This window comes from Oreochromis niloticus, linkage group LG23 (genome assembly GCF_001858045.2).
Source record: "Oreochromis niloticus isolate F11D_XX linkage group LG23, O_niloticus_UMD_NMBU, whole genome shotgun sequence".
Taxonomy (NCBI): Eukaryota; Metazoa; Chordata; class Actinopteri; order Cichliformes; family Cichlidae; genus Oreochromis; species Oreochromis niloticus.
Genome location: NC_031986.2, coordinates 24,840,441 through 24,867,236, shown reverse-complemented (window position 1 = coordinate 24,867,236; position 26,796 = coordinate 24,840,441). Strand labels below are relative to the sequence as shown.

Sequence of the window (26,796 nt, the reverse complement as noted above, 5' to 3'; positions counted from 1 at the left end):
GTAGTAGTGCGTGAGTGACATGAGTGATGAGGGTTACTCAGACCATGGCTCAGATTGGTGACATGAGTGGGCGGGTAGTGGGGTGTGGGGGAAATAGTGTTTGTTAACAGTCTGAATGGTCCAGGGGAAGAAGCTGTTTGTGATGAGAGGAGAAGAAAGAAAATTAGTTTCTGCCAACACTCATTTAAAGGAGCACAGCATCAAAAATCGCAGTTAGTTGGATTTAAGATTTATATTCTGTTATTTTTTACTTTACTAAGTGGTGGTCTTCCACAAAGCTCCATATACGACTCTATTTTTGTTTGTTTTTTAAATTGTACAGCTTTCTATGTGGGGGCTTTCTGTGTGAATTAAGGTAAATGTCAGTTTATATGCAGATGATACTCTGATTTATTGAAACGTGTGCAAACATGCAGGATTGTAATTTAAATCATCATCATCTGCATATAACTTGATATTCACCTAATCACCAAGTGGGAACATGCACAATTAAAAACAATTTGTATTCTATGGTTTAACTTTTAAATGAGCTGGTGTTTAAAAAATGGTTCATCCTTATCAGGGGGCTTATGTATATCTTTATTTGCAGAACTGATAATTTAATTAAAAAGATGTGGACCTAATAGTTATTCAGTTTTCCTCAATTTTGAATGCATCCGAAACTCTTTGGGATTATTAGCACTACACTGTATGATCCATTTTATGAATACAATGCATCACGTTAAGCTTATTTAGTCTTGAATATATGTACTGCAAATGATGAAAGTTTATGACCTCTTAAAAGATATAATAAAAAATATTTTAGTCCTAAATATTCTTTCAGTGTGCTGTTCTGCATTAAACCTGGTGATAAGGTGCTGGAGCATTACAGTGTGATATGACAACAAGACAAACAGACAAACCTCTGTATCATAGTGTCTGGATTTAGGTGCTGAAACAGCAAGACAAGACTGCCGCCATCGGGTGAAACTACAAATTACAAAATGAATTCTTAGCACACTTTACAGAAAACCTTTCTTTATGCCAGCAGTCTGATCTGACCCTCCACAGAAAAAAAGGAAATTTTCCGCCATCTAATGTTTAAAAACGAACATATATGATTTGGTTATGAAAGGATGGATGTCATCACAGATGTAGGTGAATGTCAGCCATCAAAGAGGCTTTGAACTCTCAGCCAGAGAAGCCTGCTGTCCAGCCTTCAAGGAGGAACATGAAGCAGCTACAACACTCTGATGAATGTCCAAGAAAAAAAATGAATTGAACTAAAGCATCTTTCCTCTGTGTCTACAAAAAGGCTCTAAACATCACTGTGCACATAAATCCTGCAGCTCAGGAGCTCCGATTATTGGCCGGATCACTATTATCTGGTGATTTATGCGGATTTTTAAATGATCTGTATCTGTAGCTTATTATTTACAATGATGTGTTTTCTCGGGCCTAAATGGCCCGAGGTTCCACTCTGTGTAATTGCCATTCATCCAGAATACCAAAGCCGCCCTGTCACGTCATCTCAGCCAGCCAATCAGCGCGTAGAGCGCGGGGAGTGGGGCGGAGCCCTCTCGGAGAAGGCAGCGCAATTAAACGGAGGGGAGCGCAATTTAAATCCAAAACACTGCTGGACGCGCGCCGAGTGGGTGAAAAAACACACACGCTTACAGACACATACATCGAGGACACACACAAACCCACACCGTGTCAGCGGATGAGTGAGGGAGAAGAGCCCGCTGCTGTGACACCGGGTCCGGTCAAGTTGAAGTGGAGTGGCGCGGGACCCTGAGGTGCGCACTGTGAGTCAGTGCGAGGAGCGGAAACACGCACAGTGGATTCTCTCGTTTTCTTTTTTGATTTTTGTGTGGAAACTAAAATCAGGAGGAAGAAGTGTTTCTCTCTCCCCTCGGCTCCTCTTAGGGACTCTCTCTCCTCCGCCGCACTGATGGGATGCTCTTCTCTGCTGGGATTATCGCTCCTCTGAGCCTCTGTGGGCTTTCCTCACAACGGCGGTGACCCCCGCGGCTCCTCCGCCCGCAGCGACTCCTCTCCGGTCTCCTCCGAGCTCCAGCGGTCGTTCATATGAGCGCAGCGTTCAGTCCGTCCTTCATGGTGATGCAGCGGCCACTCGGAAGCACCACCGCCTTCAGCATCGACTCTCTGATCGGGGGGCCTCCTCAGCCCAGCCCGGGACACTTCGTCTACACCGGGTACCCGATGTTCATGCCATACCGGTCGGTGGTGCTCCAGCCGCCCCCACCGCCACCCCCGGGCCTCCAACAGGCGCTCCCCACCGGACATCACCCGCACCCCCAGATCCCGAGCCTGCAGAGCGGCTTCTGTTCCAGCCTGACGCAGGGCCTGACGCAGGGCATGGCGCTCACCTCCACCCTCATGGCCTCGCTCCCCGGCGGCTTCTCCCCATCCCAGCAGCACCAGGAGGCAGCCAGGAAGTTCGGATCTCAGGCACTGCATGCGGTCTTCGACAAAGCTCAGGAGCTGCGGCTGGACGCGGAGGACGGAAAGAGCTTCCTGCAGGGGAAGGAGTCTGCGGCGCTGCCGGCTTTCCACGACACGGACACGCCGGTACAGGCATCCACAGGTAGGCGGGTTTCTCATCCCGTTTCCCGCTGAAGAATTCATCATTTTATCTGATTTCAGTGAAGGAAAACAATCCTAATTTTAAAGACTTTAGTTCGTTTGATGAGATGCTATGATGAGAAATAAATGAAGCTGAAACGCAAGAATATTTCCTCATTGTTTACAGAGTTTCACGTGTTTAAACAAAAACCGTCCAGGTTTGATCTGTATTATTGTAGCAAGAAATTAACTAAAAAAAATATATATATATTTTTCTGCTTCTTAACGAGGATTTTCAAAAAGAAACTGGGAGATTTAAATCTGATTTTCTTCAGTGATTTTAAACGTTTTTATTTGCGTTTTCAAAATAAATTATTCGGGAATTATTCGCAGGCCCAGCGCACATTTTTAATTTCTGCAAATCAACATTTTAAAGCCTTAAAAGTAATGATAATAATAATAACAACAATAATTAATTAATTAAAAAAAAAACTTCACAATTCTTATAAAAGTAGGATCCATGTGGGTAATCTTGAATAATTATTGAAATTATTCTGATTGATTTCTGTCTTCGCCGATAAATCATCCTGATTTGAATGTTTACTGACAGGGGAGGAAAAAAATCCTGCGCCACCGCTTTTATTGCTTCCTCATATAAAACAAACACATTTGTTCCCTCTCGGGTCCCTTATTTGTGATGTTCTCTGACACCTTAGAGTGTCACGCTGAGAGGGAGGCGCAGGGGGAAAGGCCGCGCGGAGACGCTCCGTGCGTAATTACGCGTGAAAATAAAAAAATCCCCGCAGAGCGCGTTCGTTGGAGCCGCACTCACCTCATGATGGATACTGACACGAGACACGACAACTGCACCCCTAACCCCACCACGCACATACCTCCACCCCCATCCAGCCACCGCCCTCCTCACCCCTTCAGCTCCCACACGTCACAGTTTCGCCTTAAAAATGTAAATCTAACCTCATATTTAATTATTCTAAAAGCACCTCCTCCTAACATATCTCTCACAGAACTTTTCTTCTTAACATATTTAGAAAAATATAAAAGTTTTTGGCTTTTGCATGTTAATCGATTTCCCTCCAAACACGCGGAGCATTTAAAGAAATCTTAAATGCGCATTTTTGCTCATTTCTTACATTTAATAGCTGTAAATTAAACTTTGCGATGAATAAGAAGTGCAGATTGTGAGAGAAAATTATTTTATTGGGTCGCTTAATTCATTATACAGAATAAAATAATCTGAAATTTTTTTTAAAGGAAAAAAATGTGAAATTAGAGGGGAAAACGGAAGAAGCACGTTTAAATATTTTTGGTGACTTTTTGTCACTTTTGTTTCTGCCTTAAACTAATAAAGTTCGTTGGTTTTGTCCTGGTCTCACTGGTGATGCTGTGTGTCCCTCCTCTTCCTCACAGTCAGAGCACACAGCAAAGAAGACTCCAAGGAGGAGGAGTGCGGCCGGAAGGACGAGAGCTTCTCCATGGACAGCGACCTGGACTATAGCTCGGACGACAACCTCACCTCCATGTGCCACAAAGAGGACGGAGACGGAGGAGGGGGAGGTCTGGATGAAGGTCCGCACCTGCACGGGCCCCCGGCGGCTCCGGGACGGGAGGAGGAGGTGCGGGGGGCGGAGGCGGCGGGAAGAACCGGCGGAGGAGGACGGCGTTCACCAGCGAGCAGCTGCTGGAGCTGGAGAAGGAGTTCCACTGCAAGAAGTACCTGTCCCTCACCGAGCGCTCCCAGATCGCGCATGCGCTCAAACTGAGCGAAGTGCAGGTGAAGATCTGGTTTCAGAACCGGCGCGCGAAGTGGAAACGCGTGAAGGCTGGAAACGTGAACAACAAGTCCGGGGAGCCGTCCCGGAACCCCAAAATAGTGGTGCCCATCCCCGTGCACGTGAGCCGCTTCGCAATAAGGAGTCAGCACCAGCAGATGGAGCAGGCCAGACCGTAGAAGAAGAAGCGGGAGGACCGAGGCCGAACTGAGAGGCCGCGAGCCGCGTTTAAGGGGGGAGGTGTTGTTTTATTGTGAAAATACCGGATTCAAGATTTTCAAAAATCGCAGAACTCATTAAAAAAAGGAAAAAAAGAAAAGAAAGAAACGTGAATGAGTTTAATGTGATGGGTTTATTATTTTTATAGTTTCTATTTTAACAGATTTCTTTCATCGAAGCTTAGAGAAAAGAAAAAATATCAAATGAAGTGAATAAAACTGATCTGAAAATGTGACAAATTCAAACATAAAGGAGGATAATTCAAAATAATCACGTGAATATTTTTCATGAAGTAAAATCTGTAAAAATCTTCTCACTGCAGCGCTTTTACCTTTGGGATATCTTTGCGATAATAATTATCTTTTTTATTACATTTCATTTGATTTTTATAAAATAATTTTACATCATTGAAGTGAGAAATCAGGAAAAATAAAAAGTTAAATCTGAAAATAATTATTATTCATCACTGTTTAAAGAGGTGCGATATTTTTTTTTCTTCTTTTTTTTCAAACTGCGGCACCGATTCAAGAAAATTCCGCTTTTTCTGAACGGAGTTGGTTTGATCATAAAACACTGAGGACATCTCCACAAAGTAGGAACCCGACTGACTGCAGAGGCTGACTCCGGACTTCTTCTTCTCTGCAGGAAGTTAAAAATAAATAAACAAAAGCACACCTGAAAAACAAAAGAAGAGACAGAGAGAAAATTGCGGCAGGAGGAGGAAGACTCAGACTGACGGGTTGTTTCGGCAACATGTTGATCAACCCACACCCCCTCCCCTCCTACCCACACATGTACATACTTCCGGGACCAAGCAGATGAGTCGTGTGTTTCTGTTTGTTTGGACTGAATGAAGCTGCTAATTTATTTACACAAAACTTGTGACGAGAAACAAAAAAAAAAAGATGAATTAAAGTGTGAATTAAAAGATGACCAGATGTTGAACAGCTGCAGTGTCTCCATTCATGCCCGGGAATCATCTTCATCTTCCTGCCACTTTAGTTAAACTAAATAAATAAATAACACGGACATTTTTTTTTTACCAACATCATCAATGACAGCAAGGCCGGAAGTTTGTATTTTTTACAAAATAAATGTCTGGATTATTATTATTATTTATTCTGAAGGCCTTAAAACTGATTTCAGACATGAAGGAAACGCAACAAAGCTGAAATGAGTCAGAAAAACTAGGATAAAGATTTATTTATTTATAATTAGCTTTAAACTGCAGTTTGAGTGCACTTTAAATTTTAATTGTTAAAAAATGAAAACAGTATTACAATGTCGTTAAACTTGTGTGTTTATGTTTTCAGCCTGTTGCGCGGACTGAATTGCGCGTTCTCATAGCTGATTAACAAAGTTTCAGGCAAACGGGAGCGCGCCATGGCGTCTCCACCGAGAGCACAGGTGGTCACGTGGGTTTCCATCATGTTCATTTTATTCCGGGAAACAAATTTTTGTTATCCTAAAACATCAGCGGCTAAACAAAAAAAAAGAGGAGAAATTCACCTGAACGTGACGTCATCCCACCAGCAGCACGTGCCTGCGTGGCGGCGATGGTGGCTGGGGTGGGGGTCGGCATGAGGCCTCACGTCCTCGCCTGGTCTCAGAAACTGCGTCCTGACTGGCTGTGAAGTTTACCTTAAACAAAATTAAATCCTCAGAGTGAAACTCAGGAGTCAGTTTGGATGTAGATGCACCTGTGCGCACTGACGCATGCGCTGTTTAGGCCTATTATCACATTAAAAAAATAATCTCCATATCTATAAACATGATCTGAGAAGGGGAATATTTTAAGGGTGGCTTGAAGAAGAGGAAACATGTGGATACAGATGTCCGTGATGTTTTTTGATGTTGAAGCCTTTTCAGTTATATTTTATTGATAAAATGAAAATTTATTGCACATTTCAGACTCTTAATGAAGAAAATAACAAGTGTTCTTCGGGTTGTTTTCACTTGTGAAATTACAGTAATTTAACGTTTACTTAGTCTGTTTTTATACAGAAATGCGGGAAATTTCAAGGGGCATTTACGACACTTTTACTCCTCAAAATACTGGCACCGTCACACTCTTTACCAGAAAAAATGTTCTCATGTGCAGCAGCCTAAATCAAATCCATCATCTCACCCACAATTAGCAATTTAGCAAAATCTAAATGAATGACTGCATCTTTAAATCTAGTTTCTTTCTGCTCTAACGTTAGCTTTCCGCTTAAATTCTACAGTTTCTACATGGACCCTGGTTATAAGCGAGGAGGTAAAGGCTCTGTCTTCACTCGTTGCTGAATTGTGTAGATTGTCGTGACGTCAGAGCTGTGGATGAGGAATTCTGATTTAATGTGACTCTAAGTGTCAATAAAAACCAGATGTGAGCTCAGAGTAACGCGACAGAAACCTAAATCCGGACTGGACCCTGCACAGTGTGAACAGTCAGCGCTGCCTGCGACTCTAATGACTTTTTTTCTTTTTTGCAAATTGTAATCAACTCGAGCCGTCGCAGGCGACTGATAAATGAGACCCGGGGGGATCGGCCTCAGCCCAGCTACCCCCGCCTCCCTGAATTAACACCAACTCGCCCGGCTGCAGCTCAGCTCCTGCTGATTAATCCTGACGTCAAAGAGGCCAAAACGCATCTTCTCCTTCTTCTTCTTCTGTGATGGTCACCACAGGGAGATCCCTGAGCCTCCTGTCACCTCTCTGTTGTCCACAGCCACGACAATAAAATTAAACGATTCCCAGAAGCCCTTGGAAAAGCTGACAGATTCTCTCATTAAAAACTCCCACTGAAAAAATCCCCAATTTTAGATTTTCTTTTTCAATAAAAACTCTTTTTAGGACTTAAAAAAACAACCCCATTCCTTCTCTCATGTTAGATTTCCATCCCACAATAACCGAAAACAAATAAGTGAGTTTCTAATAATGACAAAACAACAAATATATAGATTTCTAAATCTTTAACACTCTGGAAAATGTTTACTTTAGCTTTTCGAAGTTAAAACTTTTAACATGATTGAGTCTCTCTTTACAAACTCCAGTTAAAAAAATCACTAATTTTAAATTTGAATCATTCAAAAATTGTCAGGTTTTTGTAGAATAATAAATAAATTTCGTGTTTCAACAATGCTTGACTTTTGAGTAAAAATAAACAAAAAGAGACTTTGCTTGAGTGTCACCTGCTGATGAAGATCCTGTAACAATGGACGAAAGTTGCTAAAAAGTCTATTAGGTACATATCCAACAACTGAAAAATTTCTGCCTTAGTGGTGAGAAGTAAAGCCTCATTTTGGTGTAAATCTAACACTGCATTCTGACCCTTCCATCTAAATGTCACAGCAGAAACTGAGGCTCATCAGACCAGGTAACATTTATTGTTATCTTCTATTGTCAAGTTGGAACTGTGAGCCGCTGTGGTCTTCTGCTGCTTCTACATGTTGTGTGGTCAGTGATGTCTTCTACATACTGTGGTTGCAATGAGTGGTTATTTTAGTTGCTGTTGCCTTCAAAGAAGTCTGGCCATTCTCCTCTAACCTGGGAAAAGATATTTTCTCCCAAAGAACCACCGCTCACTAGACATTTTCTCTCTTTTGGCCCATTCTCTGCAAACCTCAGAGATGGTTGTGGGGCAAAATCTCTTTAGATTAGCAGTTTATGAAATACTCAGACCAAGAAAAATTCTTAAACTTTGACTTGTTTCATCATTTTAATGATTTGTGAGCTAACCAGAACTAATGAACTTTGTAAAGTACCACATCAGAGTGGTTTATGTGGTTTTATGTATACTTTTACATTGTGGTAATGCTCGTTCTCCACTTCCTACACCACAAAGAGAGAAAACTAACATCAACCAAAGTAAAATTCCCACAGGTGTGACCAGGAAATGAAAACAGAATATGAAATACATGCCTAAATATCGAAGACATCCACTTCAAAAACACTGACCACGCACACACACACTTCAGGTTATAATAAGAAGCATTATTCTTGTCTTTATTGAAAAGAGACACATTACAGTAGAAGACTCTGTATTAGGTAGAATTTTCATACAACAGTACTGTACATCAAACAAAAATTCAATAACAATAATAACAACAACATCAACAACAATAATAATAATTATTAGATTAACAGTGACAATAAGAACAATAATGTGTCTGGATGATAAATCAGAACAACAATAATAAAAAGTGGATGGAGAAAATTATACAAAAATGTAGGTTTAAGGGGGCCGAGTCTTCCTCGAGGGGTGCATTTATAAATAATGTAGTGGACAGCCCAGTTGGGTGGGGTTAAGGAGGCTACATGAGGTAACACAACTAGACATTGACCATATTATTTCTTCGTTCTGTTGATGTCTATGTACAAGTGTCGGTGGTGGCGAGAGCAGTGCAGACATATTAACGTAGTTACCATAACATAATTTATCTACACGCAGGCGGCTTCAGCCGAAAGATCCTAGCTAGGAAACATATTGCGCCATGCTACTGGCCACTGAGCTAACTGACCGCTAGCTGGAGCTTCACAGCATGTTTTAGCTTCAAAATATACACAAAAACAGATATTTTCCATGTTTTCTCCTCAATTATGAGACTAAGAAAATGTGAACGCGAACAACAGAAACATCTGTGAAGAGTCAAGTCTTCATATTCAAGGAGATACAGCACCCCATATGCTCTGCTAGCAGAGTTTAGCTAGCTGCTCTTCACACCATGTTTCTATTATCCACATATTGTTTTCATGTTCTGCTAAGCTTCTAATGGAAAGCAAATGACTACTTATATTGTTTACTTGGAAGCTGGGAAAATCTTTTTTAAAACAATGTTTGTCACAGTTTGCGTTTTTATGGTGGGAAGTTTAGCTTATGCCCCTCTTCCCCTCACTTAGCTTAGTTCAGTTAACATATCTACAGCTTATGAGTCTCGATGTTTTGTTTCTCTATCCCTATTTCACTATTTATTTCATTAATATTTAGAAGGGGAAATGCACTGTTAACCTAAAACAATGCTGTCTTGCTCACTGCTAGGTGTTAGCTTAGGTGACAGATGACTCGGCAATTTTTCGATTTTAGCTTTGAGTCTCAAACCTGAATGAGCATAAATCTGCAGCAAAGTGACAACTAATGTTCACCTCCTCTCTATTAGCTATCACCAGCTAACTGATCTCTAGTTGCATTAACAAGCGCTTGTAAACGGAAACTCTAGCGCAATGCTCTTGTTAGTTTGTTTACTACTATCTACAGTTAGCATTGTTATTAATTACACTTAAAATTTTTCTGCTCACACGATTTTAAAATAAAATAAATACAATTTTATTCTGAAGGAAACAACCTGAAGCCGCCACCGCTTAGAAAAAGCCAATGTCAGTTAATGACAGAACATAAAGGAAGATGGTAGAAAGAGTTGTGTTTAAGATAGATGAAGTAAATCAGTAAATTAGTGCATTTCTGTCATAAATAAATGGACGTCTTTTTTCCCTGTCCTGTTTCTGGACAGCTGTGGGATGGGACAGATATGAAAACAAACTAAAATCATCCAATAAAAATAATAGTTTAACTCTTGGTTTGTCATTTAGAGGAAATAAAACGGCATCTTGAAGATGACTGGTAAGGAAAATGGAGCGTGACACGTATAGCAACAACAAAAATTAGGAACATCAAGGCAGGCGTGCAAAAACAAAAAAGGCAAAAGGAGGACAAATGTGTTCATGTTGATAGAAAAACATTTGTTTCTTGCTTTTTGATCCTTCTTCCATTTCTACAGTGTGTTTTTGTGTTTTCATGTGAATATTAAAGCAATGTTAGTATACAAAGTTAGGATGTGAGTGTGAAGATTTTTATGAATATTGCTTGGATACACAGTCGGGTTGAGAGCTGCTACTCAACCGCTGCAGCAACATTTACATTAGAGGGCGAAACAGGAGAAAGTTGAAGATCCGAGCTGAGGAGCAGCATACTGTCTGAATCATCACATAAATGTTGAGTTTGGGATACTAGTTCCCCAACTATCTTCATCTGAAGGCCTTCATTATACACATTTCAACAACCAACGGAAAAATCGATATCGCCAAGATTAAGAAAGGGGTTTTTAAAACACCTGAAATTAACCTGCAACCCTATCATTAAATCCAAATGGACCTTTGTGCCAGTGGTTCCCAACATTTCTAGCTCATGCTGATTTTAAAATATAAGGGCTAGTATGAAGTAAACTTCATCTTGTCTAAGAGTTAATGGCCATGCAGACCTATTGGACAAATGTAATCACATGCGTAAACATTCAGGGTAGTCTTAATGTATGCCGTCCACTGTCCAGTTTGTCTTTGTCCATGTGTTTGTATCAGAGTCTTTAAAATATTCTCATTATCAATGAAGTGTCAAGTGGTAAAGGGTTGGGAAATGTGGAATTTTATACTGAAGATTAACTTTTTTGAATGTTCTTTCATAAGTGTAGGTAATGATATTTTCCTTTTAGCTCTATGACAGTTCATTTTTTCCATGCATGATAGTAAGACTCTTTAGGGCTTGGCCATGACTTTCTCATATCGTTGGATCTGGTCTACATTGAAACTTGGCCTCAGTTTTGATCCAAAGATTCTCTACATTTAGACTCAGTCTTGAAATATAACCCCATGTGGTAAAAATATTGCCCTAAATTTAGCATTAGTAGACCTTAAATTTAAACTCTAAATTGTAGACTAAAATCTGACTAAATTTATACTCGGCTTCAGCTTTACCCTGTTTGGTCTTTTTCTGGAACAAAATTCAACCTGCTTTAGACTTAAGCTAGAGTTTACCAGATTTCATCTTTCCCAGTCTTGGTAAACTTTTTGAGCCCATTAGAGAAATGTAAAGATTTGGTTAATACTGTGAACCCAATTTGATTATGACTAGAATACTTATAAACTATAGTCTTGTGTCCAGACTCTATGTTGATCACATGTTGCCCAATTTAATCATATTTGGTAACAGTCTAAGCTCAAAGGTCAACGATCAAGCCTTTAAACTTGATCTTGAGTTTAATTTATCCACATTTTGACTGCATTATGACTCAAACCTTGGTGGTAGTGCTGACCACCACATTTACACTTGGTCTTGAGTCAAATGTATTCAAGTTTAGTGAGTATTATGTACCAAAACTTCACCAGATGTAGACTTTTTCTAAGCTCATTAAATAATCAGATTTGAGCCTGACTCAAACTCAACCACATCTAGTGCTATTGTGGCCCCAAATGCCCCCAAATGTAAACTCAACACTTTTATACTGTGTCTTAACTTAATTTTTTACCACATTTGTTAAAGTCAGGGTAGACCTAAATTTGAGAAGATGTAGACTTTTTATAAGCTTCCCTTTGGGTTTGTTCTTGCTCATTAACAAAGCAACTTGGATCTGTATTTTCTGATTTCCTTTGCTGTAAACCATCCGTTGACCCTTTAGTCTGTAAAGATTCTCATGTTGGGAACCACAGGTTTAGACACCTGCAAAGGTTTTCCTTCCTTCCGGAATGGTTAAGCACAGAGCCAAAACCATACTACAACACATTAGAATAAACCACTTCCACCCTGCAACCTCACATACTCTAAGTACTTCCTGTGTTCTCTAATTTACATGATGCTTCGAATGAAAGAGAGAAAGCGACAGAGAAAGAGAGGAGGATTATTTACAACAAAGACGTTTTCAGACCAGAGAAGAAGAAAAAGAAGCCCTTCTTAGTGATTCGCTGAGCAGATCAGGGAGACTGCCTGATTGGACGGGATAGATAAAAAAGTGGCGGTGATGGCAGGGACCACCAACCGTCTCCCCATCACTGTGTCTGGACAGATAGCAAACATTAAAAAAAGAAAAAAGAAAAATAGAAACACCTGAAGACAATAATTTCCCTTTTTTGCTCCGACAGCTGCTTCTGTATCTTGTCCACTTTTTTTACATTAATAAAATTAACTTCAGGGACAGAGTTCAGATTAAATGCTTTTTCATCAGGATGTAAACCAGGTTTGGGTTTAAGATGCTTACAGTTCACTCAGTTCAGACGATAAAACCTTTAGCATAAGAAAAGGTTTGAAATCCTACATATAGATGCTCATCAGCAGGTTAATTCCAAGCTGAGCCAGGATCTGGATGGCAAACCAAATTTACAAACCAAATTTATAAACCTTGTGCCACAAACTATCGGCAACATACAGCAAAATGTTCAACCGCTCGATCGACCAGTTTGCTCTTATGGTGATTAATGGATAAAGCAACGAACATGTTTCAAAAAGTGCAACTTTTACGTTGAAGCCGAATGGTCCCCATTTCCAGCTTTTTGTCGCACCCTTTGCTGTTTTACTATCGCTTGGCAAGTAGTTGGTCAGTGTTTGCAGACAAGGAGAGTCTTCCAAGCAATTGCAAGAAGGTTTTCAGTACAGCACTGTACACCTCTTTGCAACCACCTAGTGACTGCCAGCAACCTCTAGCGACCAGTTGCTAACCAGTGACCAGTGGCTGCCAGAGGGCCACCAATCAATCTCTTGGTTAGCTGCCTTAGGCATCCAACCAATTAAGTGAAGCCAGCAACTTTGAGCAACTTGAGTGTTGACAAAAATCTGAATGTAGTCTGAACTAAGTGAAGTGAAAACAGGTTGTTTCATCTAAAGAACTCGCTGGGAAAAAAGACAATGAGCGCTGACGATCGACAGTCCCCAGTCCCTGAGCCTGGCAAGAGCTTCTGTACACTTAATGACTTTATACACCCGATAGCTTAAAAAATGGAAAAACAAAAACCCTTCCCCTGTTAGCATTTTTAACCATTGGTCCAGCAATGCACATCGAGATACAATATACACAGTCGAGAAAAATGCCTTAAATTAAAGTAGAAAAAGTGTCTAGGACATGCGATCTATCACACTTATGTTTTACCTCTAAGCTGATATTTTTTTTTAACATCAAGATTTTTTTCACATTAAAAAAAAAGAACAAAAATGTGTAAAGCCAGTTGGTTTGCAGAAAATTTAAAAAATGACAGCTGAAAGGAGGTGAAGAGGTCGTAAAGAGTCCTCAAGAGATTTGCAATGAAGATTATGTTGATGGGTGGCTGCCTCAAAGAAGATACGAAGACTTCAGTTTCCTTCTTGTTGATTTGATCTCACAGTTTCAGGTTGTGGACAGAAGATGATATGCTTTGAGTTCACTTTGTTGTTGAGTCTGAGCGGGAACTGGCCTTTGTAGTGTGAAATCTGAGGCTGTGCGATGAGGTACAATATAACTCATTGACCTGCACAAGTCGTGTGACCATTTCCCAAAATGCTTTGATTATCATGGGCTATGTTTCCCAGCATGCTTTAGACTTCTTCTCCCAAACAGACGCCTGGCCGCAGCGTAACCACTGACCTGTGATCAGTTTACTGGTGGTTGTCAGGTGAAGTGGGCAAAGCTAAAGTAGTGGTTCCCAAAATAAAACGCTCAGGATACTCCCAAATCGGAGTTTGTTTATTTTTCTCAGAGTCATCGCAGGAAACTGTCTGGTCATATGAGCGCGGCACTGCCAGCGCTGCTGCAGCTGTTGTTGCGATTGGTGTTGCGCCGCGAAAGGTTGGGTGTGGCCATTAGGGGGTTGCGTTCATCTGGGCAGCCATACTGAGCCAGTGTGTCCACACACTCCTGACAGCTGGCCTGGCGAGCATATGCCATTGCACTGTTGCCGTGGGCGTCCCTTGCCATCAGGTCGACGCCGTACTGCAGAAAGAATCAGAGAGAGGGATAGTGATCAATCATCTCCTGTCATTAAAGCCCAGAATTACTGGAATACCAGCACTGTTTTTTCTTACCCAGATAAGGAGCTGCGTGATGACCACGTTGCCCTTGTGGCTGGCCAGGTGCAACGCGTTGCGTCCATCTCCTTCTCCGCAGGTCTCGTTGACCTGCTGTCGGGACCCGTGAGCAAGCAGGAGGACGACGGCGCGTAGATCCTCCTCAGCGGTTGCCCTCAGCAGCTGCTGGCCCAGCGGGAGATCAGTGCAGGGCAGCGACGCCAGAAAGAGACGCTGCTCGTACTTTGCCCGGATCCAGCGCTCACGCTCCTCCCTGATGGTGAAAACAGAAACAGACACCTTTAAGGACTGACAGCTATCTAATGGCTGTAGCATGAAGTGTCATATTGCTGCCCGAAACGAAGCTGTAAACAGACTTTTTTGCTTTTGATTTGGACGTAAATTTAGCTTTAATACAACAACTAAACAAGCGTTTTTTGCCCCTAAATGATCCTTAAACCCTCCTTCGAGTGTAAAATAAGACACAGCGAGAGGCAGAGGGACAGACGTGGTAAAAGGCCAAGGGATGTGGATGCATTGTCCGCCAATCGAGTATTATTAACTGCTGATCTGTCTAATCCACAGCTCTGATCGCTCTAATCTCTGCTCTAATCCCTCCGTGTAAACAGCAGCTCATTCAGCCTGCTGGGATTAGTCCAGAGAGAGGACAGAGAGCAGGGAGTGTGGGGGGGCAGAACGGCCCTGGGGGAAGAGATATTGAGCTGTCCCCCCTCCTCCCTTGCCCCTCTACTCTATTCTCATCCAGTAACAACACATCCTTCAGGGGATGAGATGGGAGGTTGCAGGAAATGGAGAAAGAGTAGAGGTTAAAAACTCTTCCTACTGCCTCACTCACTTTTTACTGGCACCCAAATAATCGTTCATCTAAATTTGGTTTGACTGTTGTTTAGATTCGATTGGATTCATTTTGATTATTGTTTGTTAGGTAGTTTTTGATATCAACAGTGAACTGAACCATAACCATAGTAACATAGTGAAGCCTCGACTTTCTGTTGTTTGGTTTGGGTTTGCACGCTCATCGACTACCAACTTATAACTGAGAAGTCTTTAGTCAGCAAGGCAAAGGACTGATGTGAATGCCAGCATGAGTGAAGGATGTTGCTGATTGATAGATGATGGGGCACAAAATATGCAACCAGAGTGTCTTCGAGTGATCAGCTGTCAGCTACATGCTATGGGCCTCAAACAAATCTCTTTATACATGGACAGTGATCCAATGCTTACACGTTCAAAGGCACTCTAACAAGTTCAAGGTTCAACCCTCAAGCAACCAACCAAGTTAAAATGACAGAGTATATAAAGGAACACTTTACGTTGAGTTAACCCAACTCATCTGTCACTTTGGCCTCTATGCACCTGCTTTTTGAGCAGGAACTCTTGCTTCTTTAGGTCTTTCACTTCAAAACATCACAGATTAGAAAATAGAATCACAATTTCAGTGCCTCTTCTACTTGAGTCACATTAGTAAAATTATTGCAGACCTCTTGTTGATCTCTCACAAACCACCATTTCTGCACACAATCATGCAAACAAAGTTGTTTTCTTTGCTTTTCCATTCTTCACCCTTGGACCTACAACAGTTCTTGGATCTTAACTGTGATTACGGCACTTTCTACACTTAAGTCACCTATTAAACTCTGACTCAACCCATCGTCTCCTGATAGAAGAATCTGTGTGATTATGAAATTTGGTGCAGTGTGTGGAGTAAAGTGGGGATGCTGGGAGGCTTGATGGGAGACAAACTGTGGGAACAGCGAGCGTTAGAAGTTTTAAAAAGAAGTTTTCAGTCAGTGTGGGAACCTGCAGAATCTCATTAACTCTCTTCCTGGATACCAGTGTGAGTGTGTGTGTAGGGGTGTGGTGGCGGTGGCTAGCATCACGGAATGTCCCGGGGGCTTTCCCTTCCTGCCCCAGCCTAGAGAGAGAGTAGGGAGGCTGGGCTCCAGACTACGGCCGACAGCCCCCGGACAAAGCCTGGAGGTGTCGCTGCGTGTGTGTGTCTGCCTATATTTGTTGGTGTGTGTGCTCAGCAGGGCTCTGGCCTTCTGTCCTCCAGAGGACGGGGAGGAAATGTGAGGCCACTGGACCCAGGAAACGCATGCCTTCCCCCGCCACCGGAGTTGCTAAGGGGCTGCAGAGAGCCGATGTGAGTCAGAGAAGAAGAGGGCTCAAGCCTAGGTGCTCAAAGAGACTCAAACTGTTCTTTTCTGAATGGCTTCAAGAAGAAGCACGACAGATTTTGTATTATTTGAAGCAGGTCTTCACCAGTATTTTGACCCAATGGTGTCCTTGACATGTCCTGAAATGACATGTCATTTACATTCAAACACATTATATATATATCAATGTACTGCCTTGAAATACCAGCATCACTGCTTTTTTAGATAACCTGTACCTGTTTTTTTCACCAACACAGCTTCAGTTCTGTATTACTGCCCCCTGAGAACCAAAACAGGTTTGACAACCCAGTGAGGTGTTGGGGTATAAAGCCCACTCTTGTCAGTGGTGCCAAATTTGGTGCCTGTACCAGTGCTTTTAAGTGTAGCCGGTTCTGGTCTGAGCACCGGCACCACGTTGGTAAAAAAGTCTCGGCGTGTATGCACAAGTCATCCCTGTGAGCCAAAAGGCCGGACTTCAGACTGCTCCAGACAGTTAATTTAAGCCATTTTTTTTTCTGATGTCAAAGACAGAATGTGGTCACCTCAGGCACACAGATCTGGATGTGTTTACTGTGTTTGTTTTGGTTCTGAATATAGTTGGTTATTCGGTAGAAGCTTGAACCTTTAGAATCTATGTTTATTTTGGTACTGCTGTTGATTTTTTCCTGTCCAAAGGGTTTTCTTCTTCCCACTGTCACCATGTTTTTGCTAATAAGGTCATCTGATTGTTGGTGTTTTCTCTGTACAGTATAAAACACCTTGAAACAACTGCTGGTGTGATTTTAGCACTATATAAATAAGAATTGAATTGTATCTTTTCCTATTTGTTTCTTTGTTTTTTCTTTAGCATTCTTTTGGTTCTTCAGTTTGTTTGGTGGTCTATTTATTATGTATTTGGAATTTGTTTACTTTATGTTTGAGTGGTTATTGAGGTTTTGTTTGCTGGTTTATTGACGGTGTGTTCGGGTGTTTGTTTATGGAGTGTTTGGTAGTTTGTTCACAGTATGTTTATATGCGTTTGGTTATTTGTTGAGCTTCTGTTCTTTGGTTTGTTTACTGCACATTTGATTTTGCATTTTATTCTTCCTGTTGGTTTGTGTTTTGGTTGGAGAGTTTTTAGCGTGTGAGTTTATTGACTTGTTACTTGTATGAGTCGCTTGTTTCGGTTATTGTTTAGCATATGTGTAGTTGTTTGTTTGGCTGCGTGTTTGGTGTGTGTGTGTCGCAGTAAACAGCGACTCTCCTTCATCACGAGCTAACGAGTCTTGAAAACACACAGCTCTGGACAGTGGAGAGGCTAATTGCACTAATTAACCACACAGAGCGTGTGTGTGTGTGCGTGTGTGTGACACTATGTGTTAACATGTGTCTGAATGTACGTGCTCATATTTTGTGTGTTAATCTGTGTGTGTGTGTCTCTCTTTTCACATCCCATTAGACAAAGAGCTGTGCCCCTGCACCAAGGCATGCTGGGTAGATAATTAAACATGAGTCCCGGTGAGATCACTTGTGACAGGAAAACACACACACACTGCAAGTATGTCAAGCAGAGCCCAGAGGGGTTATAATGTGTGTTTGTGTGTGTCAGTCAGTTAAATTAAATGATAAAAACTGCACCAGCCAGAGGAAACAAACCTTCATGCATCTACTGTTTCTACTGTCCTCACTGCTCTGTTCACACAAACTCGAGCTCCTCCTGAATGAGCTCATGTCGGACGATTAGTAGGAACACGACTCTGACCTTCAGTTTATGCCGTTTTCACAGGATCTCATGTGGGCTGTCCCTGTTTATCTCTTTGTGTGGTTCATTTTTTCACCGTTTCATTGCTGTAATGCTACTTTAATTTTTATTATGGCTTTGGGCATGGCATCACTGGTCTGTGGTTTGGTCTGCTAATTTGTTCTTAATAAAAGCTATAGCATCTAAATTTATCCCAGACTTTATTCACCTCAGATGTCCTGTTCTAATAGAATCTGCAGTTTTTAACAAGGTTTTCAAATCTTCTCACGACTTAGATTTTCAGTACAAAGCTACAAACACCAGATACAAGTTGGAAAGCTGGAATTTTCAGTGAGAACGCTCCATCAAGTTGAATTTCCAAATTGGAAAGTTGCAGAAGTCACACCAGACTTGATTTGCAATCCAGCGAGTGTAAAACTGTAGAAGTTTTACTCTTTATGACCATTGTTGTGCATCTGTGACTTGCTAAATAAGCCACACACAGAATAGACGAGGCTCTGTCTGTCAGCACTGTTTTAAAGTGCAAAAAAAACAGGCACCGAGTTGTACTTTAGGTAGTACGATGGAGTAAAATTAACCTTTTTTTTCCTACTACTACTATTGAAATGTGACCAGTGAGGTATGATGTCTTGACCCTCGAGTTAAAAAAATGCAGTGTGACTTGGTAACATTAACTCCTTCAACTTTTGGCTTCGCTACAGCAGATCATCTGCCTCCATCTCACCCACTTTAACTATATCCATGAATCTTCTCTGAGGTCTTCCTGTTTTCCTCTGGGCTGGCAGTTCCAATTATCCACCCTCCCTCCTCTGCACATGTACAAACCATTTCAGCCTCACCTCTCTAACCTGAGCTGACCCTCCAATGTACTCGTTTCTAATCCTGTCCATCCTGGTCACTAACAATGACAAAGTTAGCACCTTCAACTCTGTCACCTCCTGCTGTCTTTTTGGTCAAAATGAAAGAATCCCTTTGGCTAAACATGGCAATCACAATTAAATGATTTAAATAAAAACCTTTAAGTTAGTGTTTTGGATTGTCTTGATGCTAGCAGTGAAAAACATAAGATTAAAACAGCAGAGTCAACTTTCTTGATGGAAACTTAAAATCTGAAGTTATACGGATGATAAACTTTTCGAGAGGCTTTGTGTCTTAGTGTAGCTGCTGCATGCTGCTGAGTGGACCTGTTGATTGACAGCTCCATCAGCGGCTGTGTTGTGGTGTTGGGTCTTGGTCTCTGTTGGAGACAGTGGGGCAGAATGTGATTTTGTTTGGGGGTCACTCAGGGCGCCACACTGGGCCCACTGTGCTTCTCCGATTTCCTGTCTGTTGTTTGAGCTCTGGAGACCTCTCATTGTGTGTGTGCGTGTATCCAGTGTGTGAGTCAATGTTCCCCCTGAGCGGCCGCTTTGTCCTGCTGTGTTTACATACACACCGAGTTTCCTGCCCGGCCAAAGCCAGAGGCCCGACCGAGTGACCGACCACCGCTGGATGTCCCACCAGCTGCCCCCCCACCGCTCTGTGTGTGTGTGTTTAAGAGGGTCATCTGCCCACGACCCCACAACACAGCATTGACAGAGAGCTGAATACCAGCACACACACCCCGATAATCACACCGGGCTAATTACCATAATTACCACCAAACAAAACCTGAAGAGACCTGACACCAGAAAGAGCCCGATGGATCTTCAACAGCAGAAATGAACACTTTGAATCCAGTTGATGGAAGCAAGAGCAAAGACTTCTACTTATTAACTCTGTATCACATCAAGTTTACTGAAATCTTCATCTTTTCCTGTTTTTATTTAATTGGGCTCCTTTCGTAAATAAAATGTATCTTATCCTCTTTTATATTTATATTTGTTGGGTAGAACAAGTAGAAAATTAATCTGACGACTAATTTTATTTAGAACCTCACAAAACCAGAAGTGAGGCCATTTCAACTTAAAAAAAACAACAACAAAAAACTTTGATACTCAAAGTCAATACTCCTTTCTAATCTGTCTCAAATTCTACCAGCGAGAAAATCACCACAAACAGTCCTGAGGGCTAAACTGTCACTGTTTGCTATCTTTTCTTTCACTGTTCTATTGTTTTGGCTTCACTGAGGCTTCCCCTCTGCAAATATACTGTCTGGATGCCAGATGACTAAAATATGCTACCCACTTTGTTCGATACACCTGTTCACCAGTTGCTTTTAAAGCAAATATCTAAATCAGACAATCACACGGGAGCAACTCAATGTATTCAGGTAGATATGGTCAAGGGGACGTGATGTTCAAACGGGGCATCAGAATGAGGAAGAGATGTTATTTCCACCTTGAACACACCTAGTTCCACCTGGTTGTTGGTCCAAACATTTAATAAACTGCTGAACTACCAGGATTTTATCACACAACCACTTCTAGGGTTCACAGAGAATGATCTGAAAACGAGAAAATACCCAGTGAGCAGCATTTCTCTGAGAGAAGTCTGAGGAGAATAACTCAAACTTTGAGTAACTCAAATAACCACCGAGAGCATCTCTGAAAGCAGAGCATGTCAAACCCTGAAGTAGGTGGAGTACAGAAGTAAAAGACCACAAATGGGTGCCCCCTTTGTCAGCTAAACAGAAAAATTCAGACTAAAATTTTAAAAAAAAGATTGGAAAAACACTGGCTAACCATTTAGGATGAGGTGGACCGGAGGATTCTCATCATGGATGTGCAGCCGACAAATCAGCAGCAGCTGTGTTACGCTATCATGTTAATGTGGACCAAAACCTGTGTTTCCAGCACCTTTGTGAATCTCTACATTGCTGTAAAGCACAAAAAGTCCAACCCAGTAGGGCTTAGGGGGTTAAACATATATCTAACAGTCCTGTCTGAGTTTTTCATGCATGAAGTAAAAATAAAGAAAAGTTAAATGCAGATAAAAAGAGGATTCTCCAGCTCAGCTCAGCCTGCAGAGAGGAGCTGAGATGTATGAGCCACCACGCTGCTGTTAAAGCCCGTCATTAATTACAGAGTGTGTGTGCGTGTGTCAGTGTGTGTGTGTGTGGTAATGAGCGGTAGGAAACGGGGTTAAGAGTGACATGGTGTCAGTGGCTTCTCTTCTGGCCTAATTAGCCCTCTAATTAATAGATTAATAGATAGATAGAGCGTGGATAAGAGCATCAGCTAGCTGCCTGACCTAATGTGCATTTAAGATAAATCACCGTCAAATGGAGGGGCTTCTAACAAGGTGAGGAGCAAAATGAGCCACTAATACTGCTTTAAATCCATGCAGAAAAGGTGCGTGCTTTGTTTTATTTTACAGCAGAAAAGAGAAGATGAGACGAAAGAAGAAGAGAAGAGGCTGAAATCAATTAGCCTTTCTAGCTGGTCGTTAGCTGCCCTTGGATAGGCACAGATAATTAAAGGGAGGGTGGTGGGGTGAGAAAGGTCTCTGTGCGGGGGAGGGAGGGGTGAGTTGGGCTGAAGTCAGCCATGAGACTGTATTAGACAGATATGGAGGGGTTAATTCGGACAGGAGAGACAGAGATGATGCAAATGAGGAGAGAAAGAGTGGGAGAAGAGGTGGAGGAGAAATGGAGCAAACCGATGGGAAGCTGATCTCTGGGGTGAAACGCAATGCTCCAGTGATGCTGCACAGATACTGAAGGGGGGAGGAAAGGGGGAGTTTTCATAAAAAGAGGTGGAAAAGGAGAAGTAACCACAGATATAAAGGAAGAGACCCAAGGAGTGAGAGACAGCAGGAAGGTAAAAATATCAGGGGCGTCTTCTCTAGTGTAAAAGAAAACTGATAATCCACTGCATGTTACAATGATAGTAGTCCAGGAATGCATCAACGTTAGCTCGTCATGACCAGAACTGGACAATGGAAACAAATCGGTCCGACACCATCTTGGAGGTAGATCATAAATCAGAAACAGGATGACTCAACAAGAACAAAGTCTGCTTAATTTGTAGCTGTCGAACAAATCAGGAATGTTAACTCGTTTCTGAACCATGTACGAAACTTTGACATGAGCTTCATTTCCTTATTCTCAGGAAAACACTAGTCCTATTGGGAAAGTTTCCCAAAGATACCTTTAATCCAAGGAGAAGACACTCCTTACCCTTTAATAGCATATTCAAAGCTGTGAAAGGGTAATTGTCTTGTCCTCAAATATCAGACTTCTCACAATTTTTAAAATGCAATTTCCAGCAAAAAATCGATATCTGGGCTATAACAGCACCTTTTTGGCACTGACGTCTGGCCCATTTGGTTCACAGATAGATGAAGTTTCTCTCAGATCTGACGAGATCACGATGATATGGCCATGAATCACATGTGAAGATGCCTTGAATTTGTCCAGATCACATTCTTCATATATTTATATTCAGTATTTTTGACAATTAAAGAGCATACATGTTTTATCTGAATCAAAAGTCTGCAGACAGAGATTAAACCTCTTGATTCTTTCATAAATAAATAATATTTGGACAAATGGTTCTTTGATCAAGATGTAACAAGCCTGCACGCTGTCATATTAACTCTAAGACGTCTACATACTCCTATCGCTAGGCTAACATTTCAGATTTTTGGCTTTTAAAACAATTCTCCCAAGTCTCAGCAATCAGGATACCACAAAAACAAACTAAACCCCTCCCCCAAAACAAACCCCTCCCCCAAAACAAACCCCCCACTAAGAATAGGGTCACTGTTTATTACTGACTTTGACCTAACAGGGTTAAACAGGTTACAATTATACCACAACGACAGCATGTAAACACATGGATGCTCTATTCAATGTTGACTGCTCCTGTTAGGAATAACCTGACTTGGTGTCTACATCAAACTGACAAAGGCTTCCTCTGTGGGAATTTCAGGGCCTCCTGTCACCGATCCAAAAGAGGAAGTAGCCTCAGCAGTGGCAGCGGTGACCCTGAAGGCTTGGGCCTCGTGGCCGGGGAAGCCATTGACATTTTCTACTTGATTAGCTGGATGCAGATGAGTGGACCTGTCTGACCACAAAAGGGGGGGAGGGGTTTTAACGCAGTAACAGGGTTTGGACAGGACAAAGCCAAGAGCCAGATTAATCAGGAGCTCGATTTAAAACTCATCAAGGTGAGATTTTATTGTAGCACAGGAGGCAGCAGAGGGGGGAAAAAGGCAGCTAATGATTAAAACAGGGGTTTTACTGTGAAAATGATCATTATGTGCAAAATAAAACAACAGCCTGATCAAAAAATACATATATTAAACATTAATAGACATTTAAATGGTGCAACAGCTCAGCTGAAGCAACATTTCTGAGGCCAGTGATGTATCTGAAATCATCTGATATGGGTCTGTTTGTATGTGTCAGGCTCGACTCAGTTTAGATGCAAAGCTTAATTTTAACTTCTTTCATAAGGTAACACCAACTTGTGCTTTAAATACCTTTGTTTTAAGTGTCCTGTTACTCTGATCAGCAAATGAAAAAATATATTAAGTTTACAGAAAATCAAAACTGATGCTGCAGCTTCTTAAAATACATAATTGATAAGTGACTATCAAAACATGTAGTTTCTCTAATGGCCACTAAAGGCAGGCTCCAAAAGTGAGTCCATCCTCATAGACTCATGTTAAAATGTCCAAAAATGCCTGCTACAAAAAAACAAAGCAGTTTTGGTCGGTTTGGTCAGTTTGGCTAGCTGTACTAGGCTTCCCGTTGGCTAACTGAAATGTCTGAACTGTGCTTCTAACTAGATGTGTTATTTTGTAATCAATAAATCAAAAGTATAATCACATCATCAGTATATAGTGATAGTTTATGTCTATCTGTCTATGGACATTTTTAATGTAGTTATCTGATGAATAATAAGGCTTGCTGTGCTGTTAATTGTACTGAAAGACTGTCCCAACAAGTATGTGACCCAATTCGGTGACTGAAATCTTAGGACTTAGAGCACCGCCCACCCTTTAAAATACGGCTACTAATTGGTCTCAGGGAAGGAGCTGTGATCAAGACTTTAAAACAGGACTTTTTAAACCAGTAGGTCAGTGGTCCCCAACCCCCGGCGCCACGGACCGATTTGGTACCGAGCCGCAAGAGTTGAGGCTTGGGTGTGAAATTTATGGTTTTCAGGGTTTTTATCATTAACTTGGTTTCTCTGAGTCTTTTCCCGTGTTGTAGTTGTGTGTCTTATTTTGAAATAAATATTTACGCATTACCATAGGTACCAGAGAGCATTAAGGGGCATAGAGGAGGATGTTACTCTCAATGTTGTTGCCGCATTTCAGGAGGACGCTGCTAATACACTTACACAATTAAACAGTGAATTCGTGTTTATTTTTATATTTACAAAATACCACAGTTTTTGTCTTGGTCGTATCGTTTCATTTTGTTGTATTTATACGAGACAACTTAAAGGCCTGTTCGTGAAAATATTGTCTGACATTAAACCGGTCCGTGGCGCAAAAAAGGTTGGGGCCCACTGCAGTAGGTGATGTCACAGTAACTGTGTCCATTTTATACTCCTCAGATTTTAATATCTGAGGAATATGGTTGGTTTGTCATTTGTCTTTTCAGTGTTCTGTTGGTGGGAATACTGATGGAAACAAGTTATACCATTCTATTATTGAACAAGTCTGTTGTATTTTAATAGATATTCTTGGACAAATGTCCAACCCTTTTCCTCACCCGAACAACGTACTCTTTTCTGGGCTTTGCTTTCATTTCCGAGGCATAAAATGCGTTCACTAAATGCATGAGTGAAAACCACAGACAAATCACTTCCTTCTAAAAGATATGAACACGATGTGTGAATTAGCACAAATCGCAAATAAAATTTTTCTTAAGTGTCTCGTCATGGCTCAGTGTTTGAAATGTTTACCAGCCGGCCGCAGCTCGCAGTGAACCCATTCAATCCAAACACATTACTGGCCGACGCGAGGAGAACTCTGTCCTCGAGTTTTTCCACCCCCTTTCTCCCTTTTCTTTATTGTATGAGCAATTTGCCGACTGAGCCAATTAGCCAAAGGGAGGAGGGGGAGCGGAGAGTAAGGGGGACTCGTACCGACGGCGCACAGATTCATTTCTGCTCCAGGAGCCAGCCCCCGCTGGCTTATGGCGAGCAGGAGCCCAGAGAATCCGGCGAGCTGAGAGGACGGACCGAGCGTTATTTATTTCTTCATTATTAAAATAAGGCAGGGAAGGGGGGGGCAGAGGACAGTGAGGTTAATCTGATGACTCAGGCATAAAGAATGTGCATTTAGTTTGTGCTTTTAGCCCGCATTAGCATAACCTCGCCGCGATGACAAACGATGAATGGTCCGGTGATTGGCTCGTGTCAGCAGGCTTAATGTCAATAGTAAATTGGAGGGCTTGTTAGGCGAGTCGGGGGACGCGGTTACGAACAGCGGCGGGGCAGTCATGTACAAAATAATGTCTATTAGGACTAATTTAATCAAGGCCTCCCTTTTACAGATGAATTAGAATGTAGGGGCCAATTATTTTTCAACGTTTGCACTGGCCCTGCCTGTCAGGAGGCTCTCCTGCTTCCTCTCTGTGTGTGTGTGTGTGTGTGTGTGTGTGTGTGTGTGTGTGTGCGTGTGTGTGTGCTGTTTAACATGCAGGCCATGGGGCCGCCTCGAATCTGCAGGGGCTGCAGATAATAGCAGAGAGATGATGGCAGGCGGGATCAGCTAGTTATCCGCTGCAGATGAAACAGAGCCCGGCTCGATCTGCACACATGGATACACGAGCACACATGTATGCAGATAATCCCACGCATGCATACGGATACAGTGTGAGCCCGGCCTCATGGGAGACATGGTGACATCTATTTCAGGCCTGACACTTCTGCCCACATGCATGTTAAATAGGGCGGCTGTAGTTCAGGTGGCAAATCCGGGTGTTCACTAAACGCAGTGTTGGAGGTGTGATGCCTCATTCTTTAAACACATTTAATCCACTACCTTTGGTGACTGGACCTATTCTGCTCATTCACAGCTCTTAGACTAAAGTAGCTTTGATTTTGGGTTCAAAGTACTCCTGTTTATCTTCTAAGTGATCTTTGTGCAGCCCGTCAGTTCATCCTATTACTTACGAAGGGCAGACAAGTAAACTACCTGTCTCCAGGTATTCATACCTGAACACAGTAACAAAAAAACTGCGGTAAACTAATTAAATATGAGAGAAAATTTGAACTATGGGCAAATGTTTAGGGTTTGGGTTGGGTTTAGTTCAGAAAATCGATGCTACATTTTAACTGAAGTCTCATATACTTTGGCCAAAAGTCCACTCTAACAGAGCAGGCTGTACTCGGCCCTGTTTGGAGCCCCTCACCTCATCAGTACTCTACAGTCAGCAGTTTCTGTAGCAAAATGAGGCTAGCAAATAAATAAAAATTTCAAACTGCCTCTATTCCTTAAAAAGAGCTGATGAATAATAGAAATATTCAATAATCTTTTGTGTTTTTATGCATGAACCGCCGAAATGAATTAAAATGAGGCGGCCGCAAACACCTCTGAGACCCGAGGGAGGCTAAGGACCTCCATCAGTGACTGGCT

At 41.9% G+C, this 26,796-nt stretch overlaps 2 protein-coding genes across 8 annotated transcripts in view; one reads left to right on the top strand and one right to left on the bottom strand.

Annotated features, from left to right (window-relative positions):
- Positions 1 to 1,431: 1,431 nt before the first annotated feature.
- On the top strand, positions 1,432 to 5,481 carry gbx2 (gastrulation brain homeobox 2). Its single transcript, XM_019351764.2, has 3 exons — positions 1,432 to 2,590; positions 3,997 to 4,155; positions 4,197 to 5,481. Exons 1-3 carry the CDS (start codon positions 2,071 to 2,073, stop codon positions 4,535 to 4,537), a joined length of 1,020 nt encoding a protein of 339 aa, XP_019207309.1. The 5' UTR covers positions 1,432 to 2,070; the 3' UTR covers positions 4,538 to 5,481.
- A 3,050-nt stretch (positions 5,482 to 8,531) lies between these two features.
- The window catches only part of agap1 (ArfGAP with GTPase domain, ankyrin repeat and PH domain 1), a 170,149-nt gene continuing 151,884 nt past the window's right edge, over positions 8,532 to 26,796 (bottom strand). For all 7 annotated transcript variants that reach the window (XM_025902797.1, XM_025902795.1, XM_025902796.1 and 4 more), the window contains 2 exons: positions 14,374 to 14,629; positions 8,532 to 14,281 (listed from right to left, as the gene is read on the bottom strand). In XM_025902797.1, the coding sequence (XP_025758582.1) occupies positions 14,072 to 14,281; positions 14,374 to 14,629 (466 nt within the window). In that variant the 3' untranslated portion in view covers positions 8,532 to 14,071. The remainder of the gene's footprint in view (positions 14,282 to 14,373; positions 14,630 to 26,796) is intronic.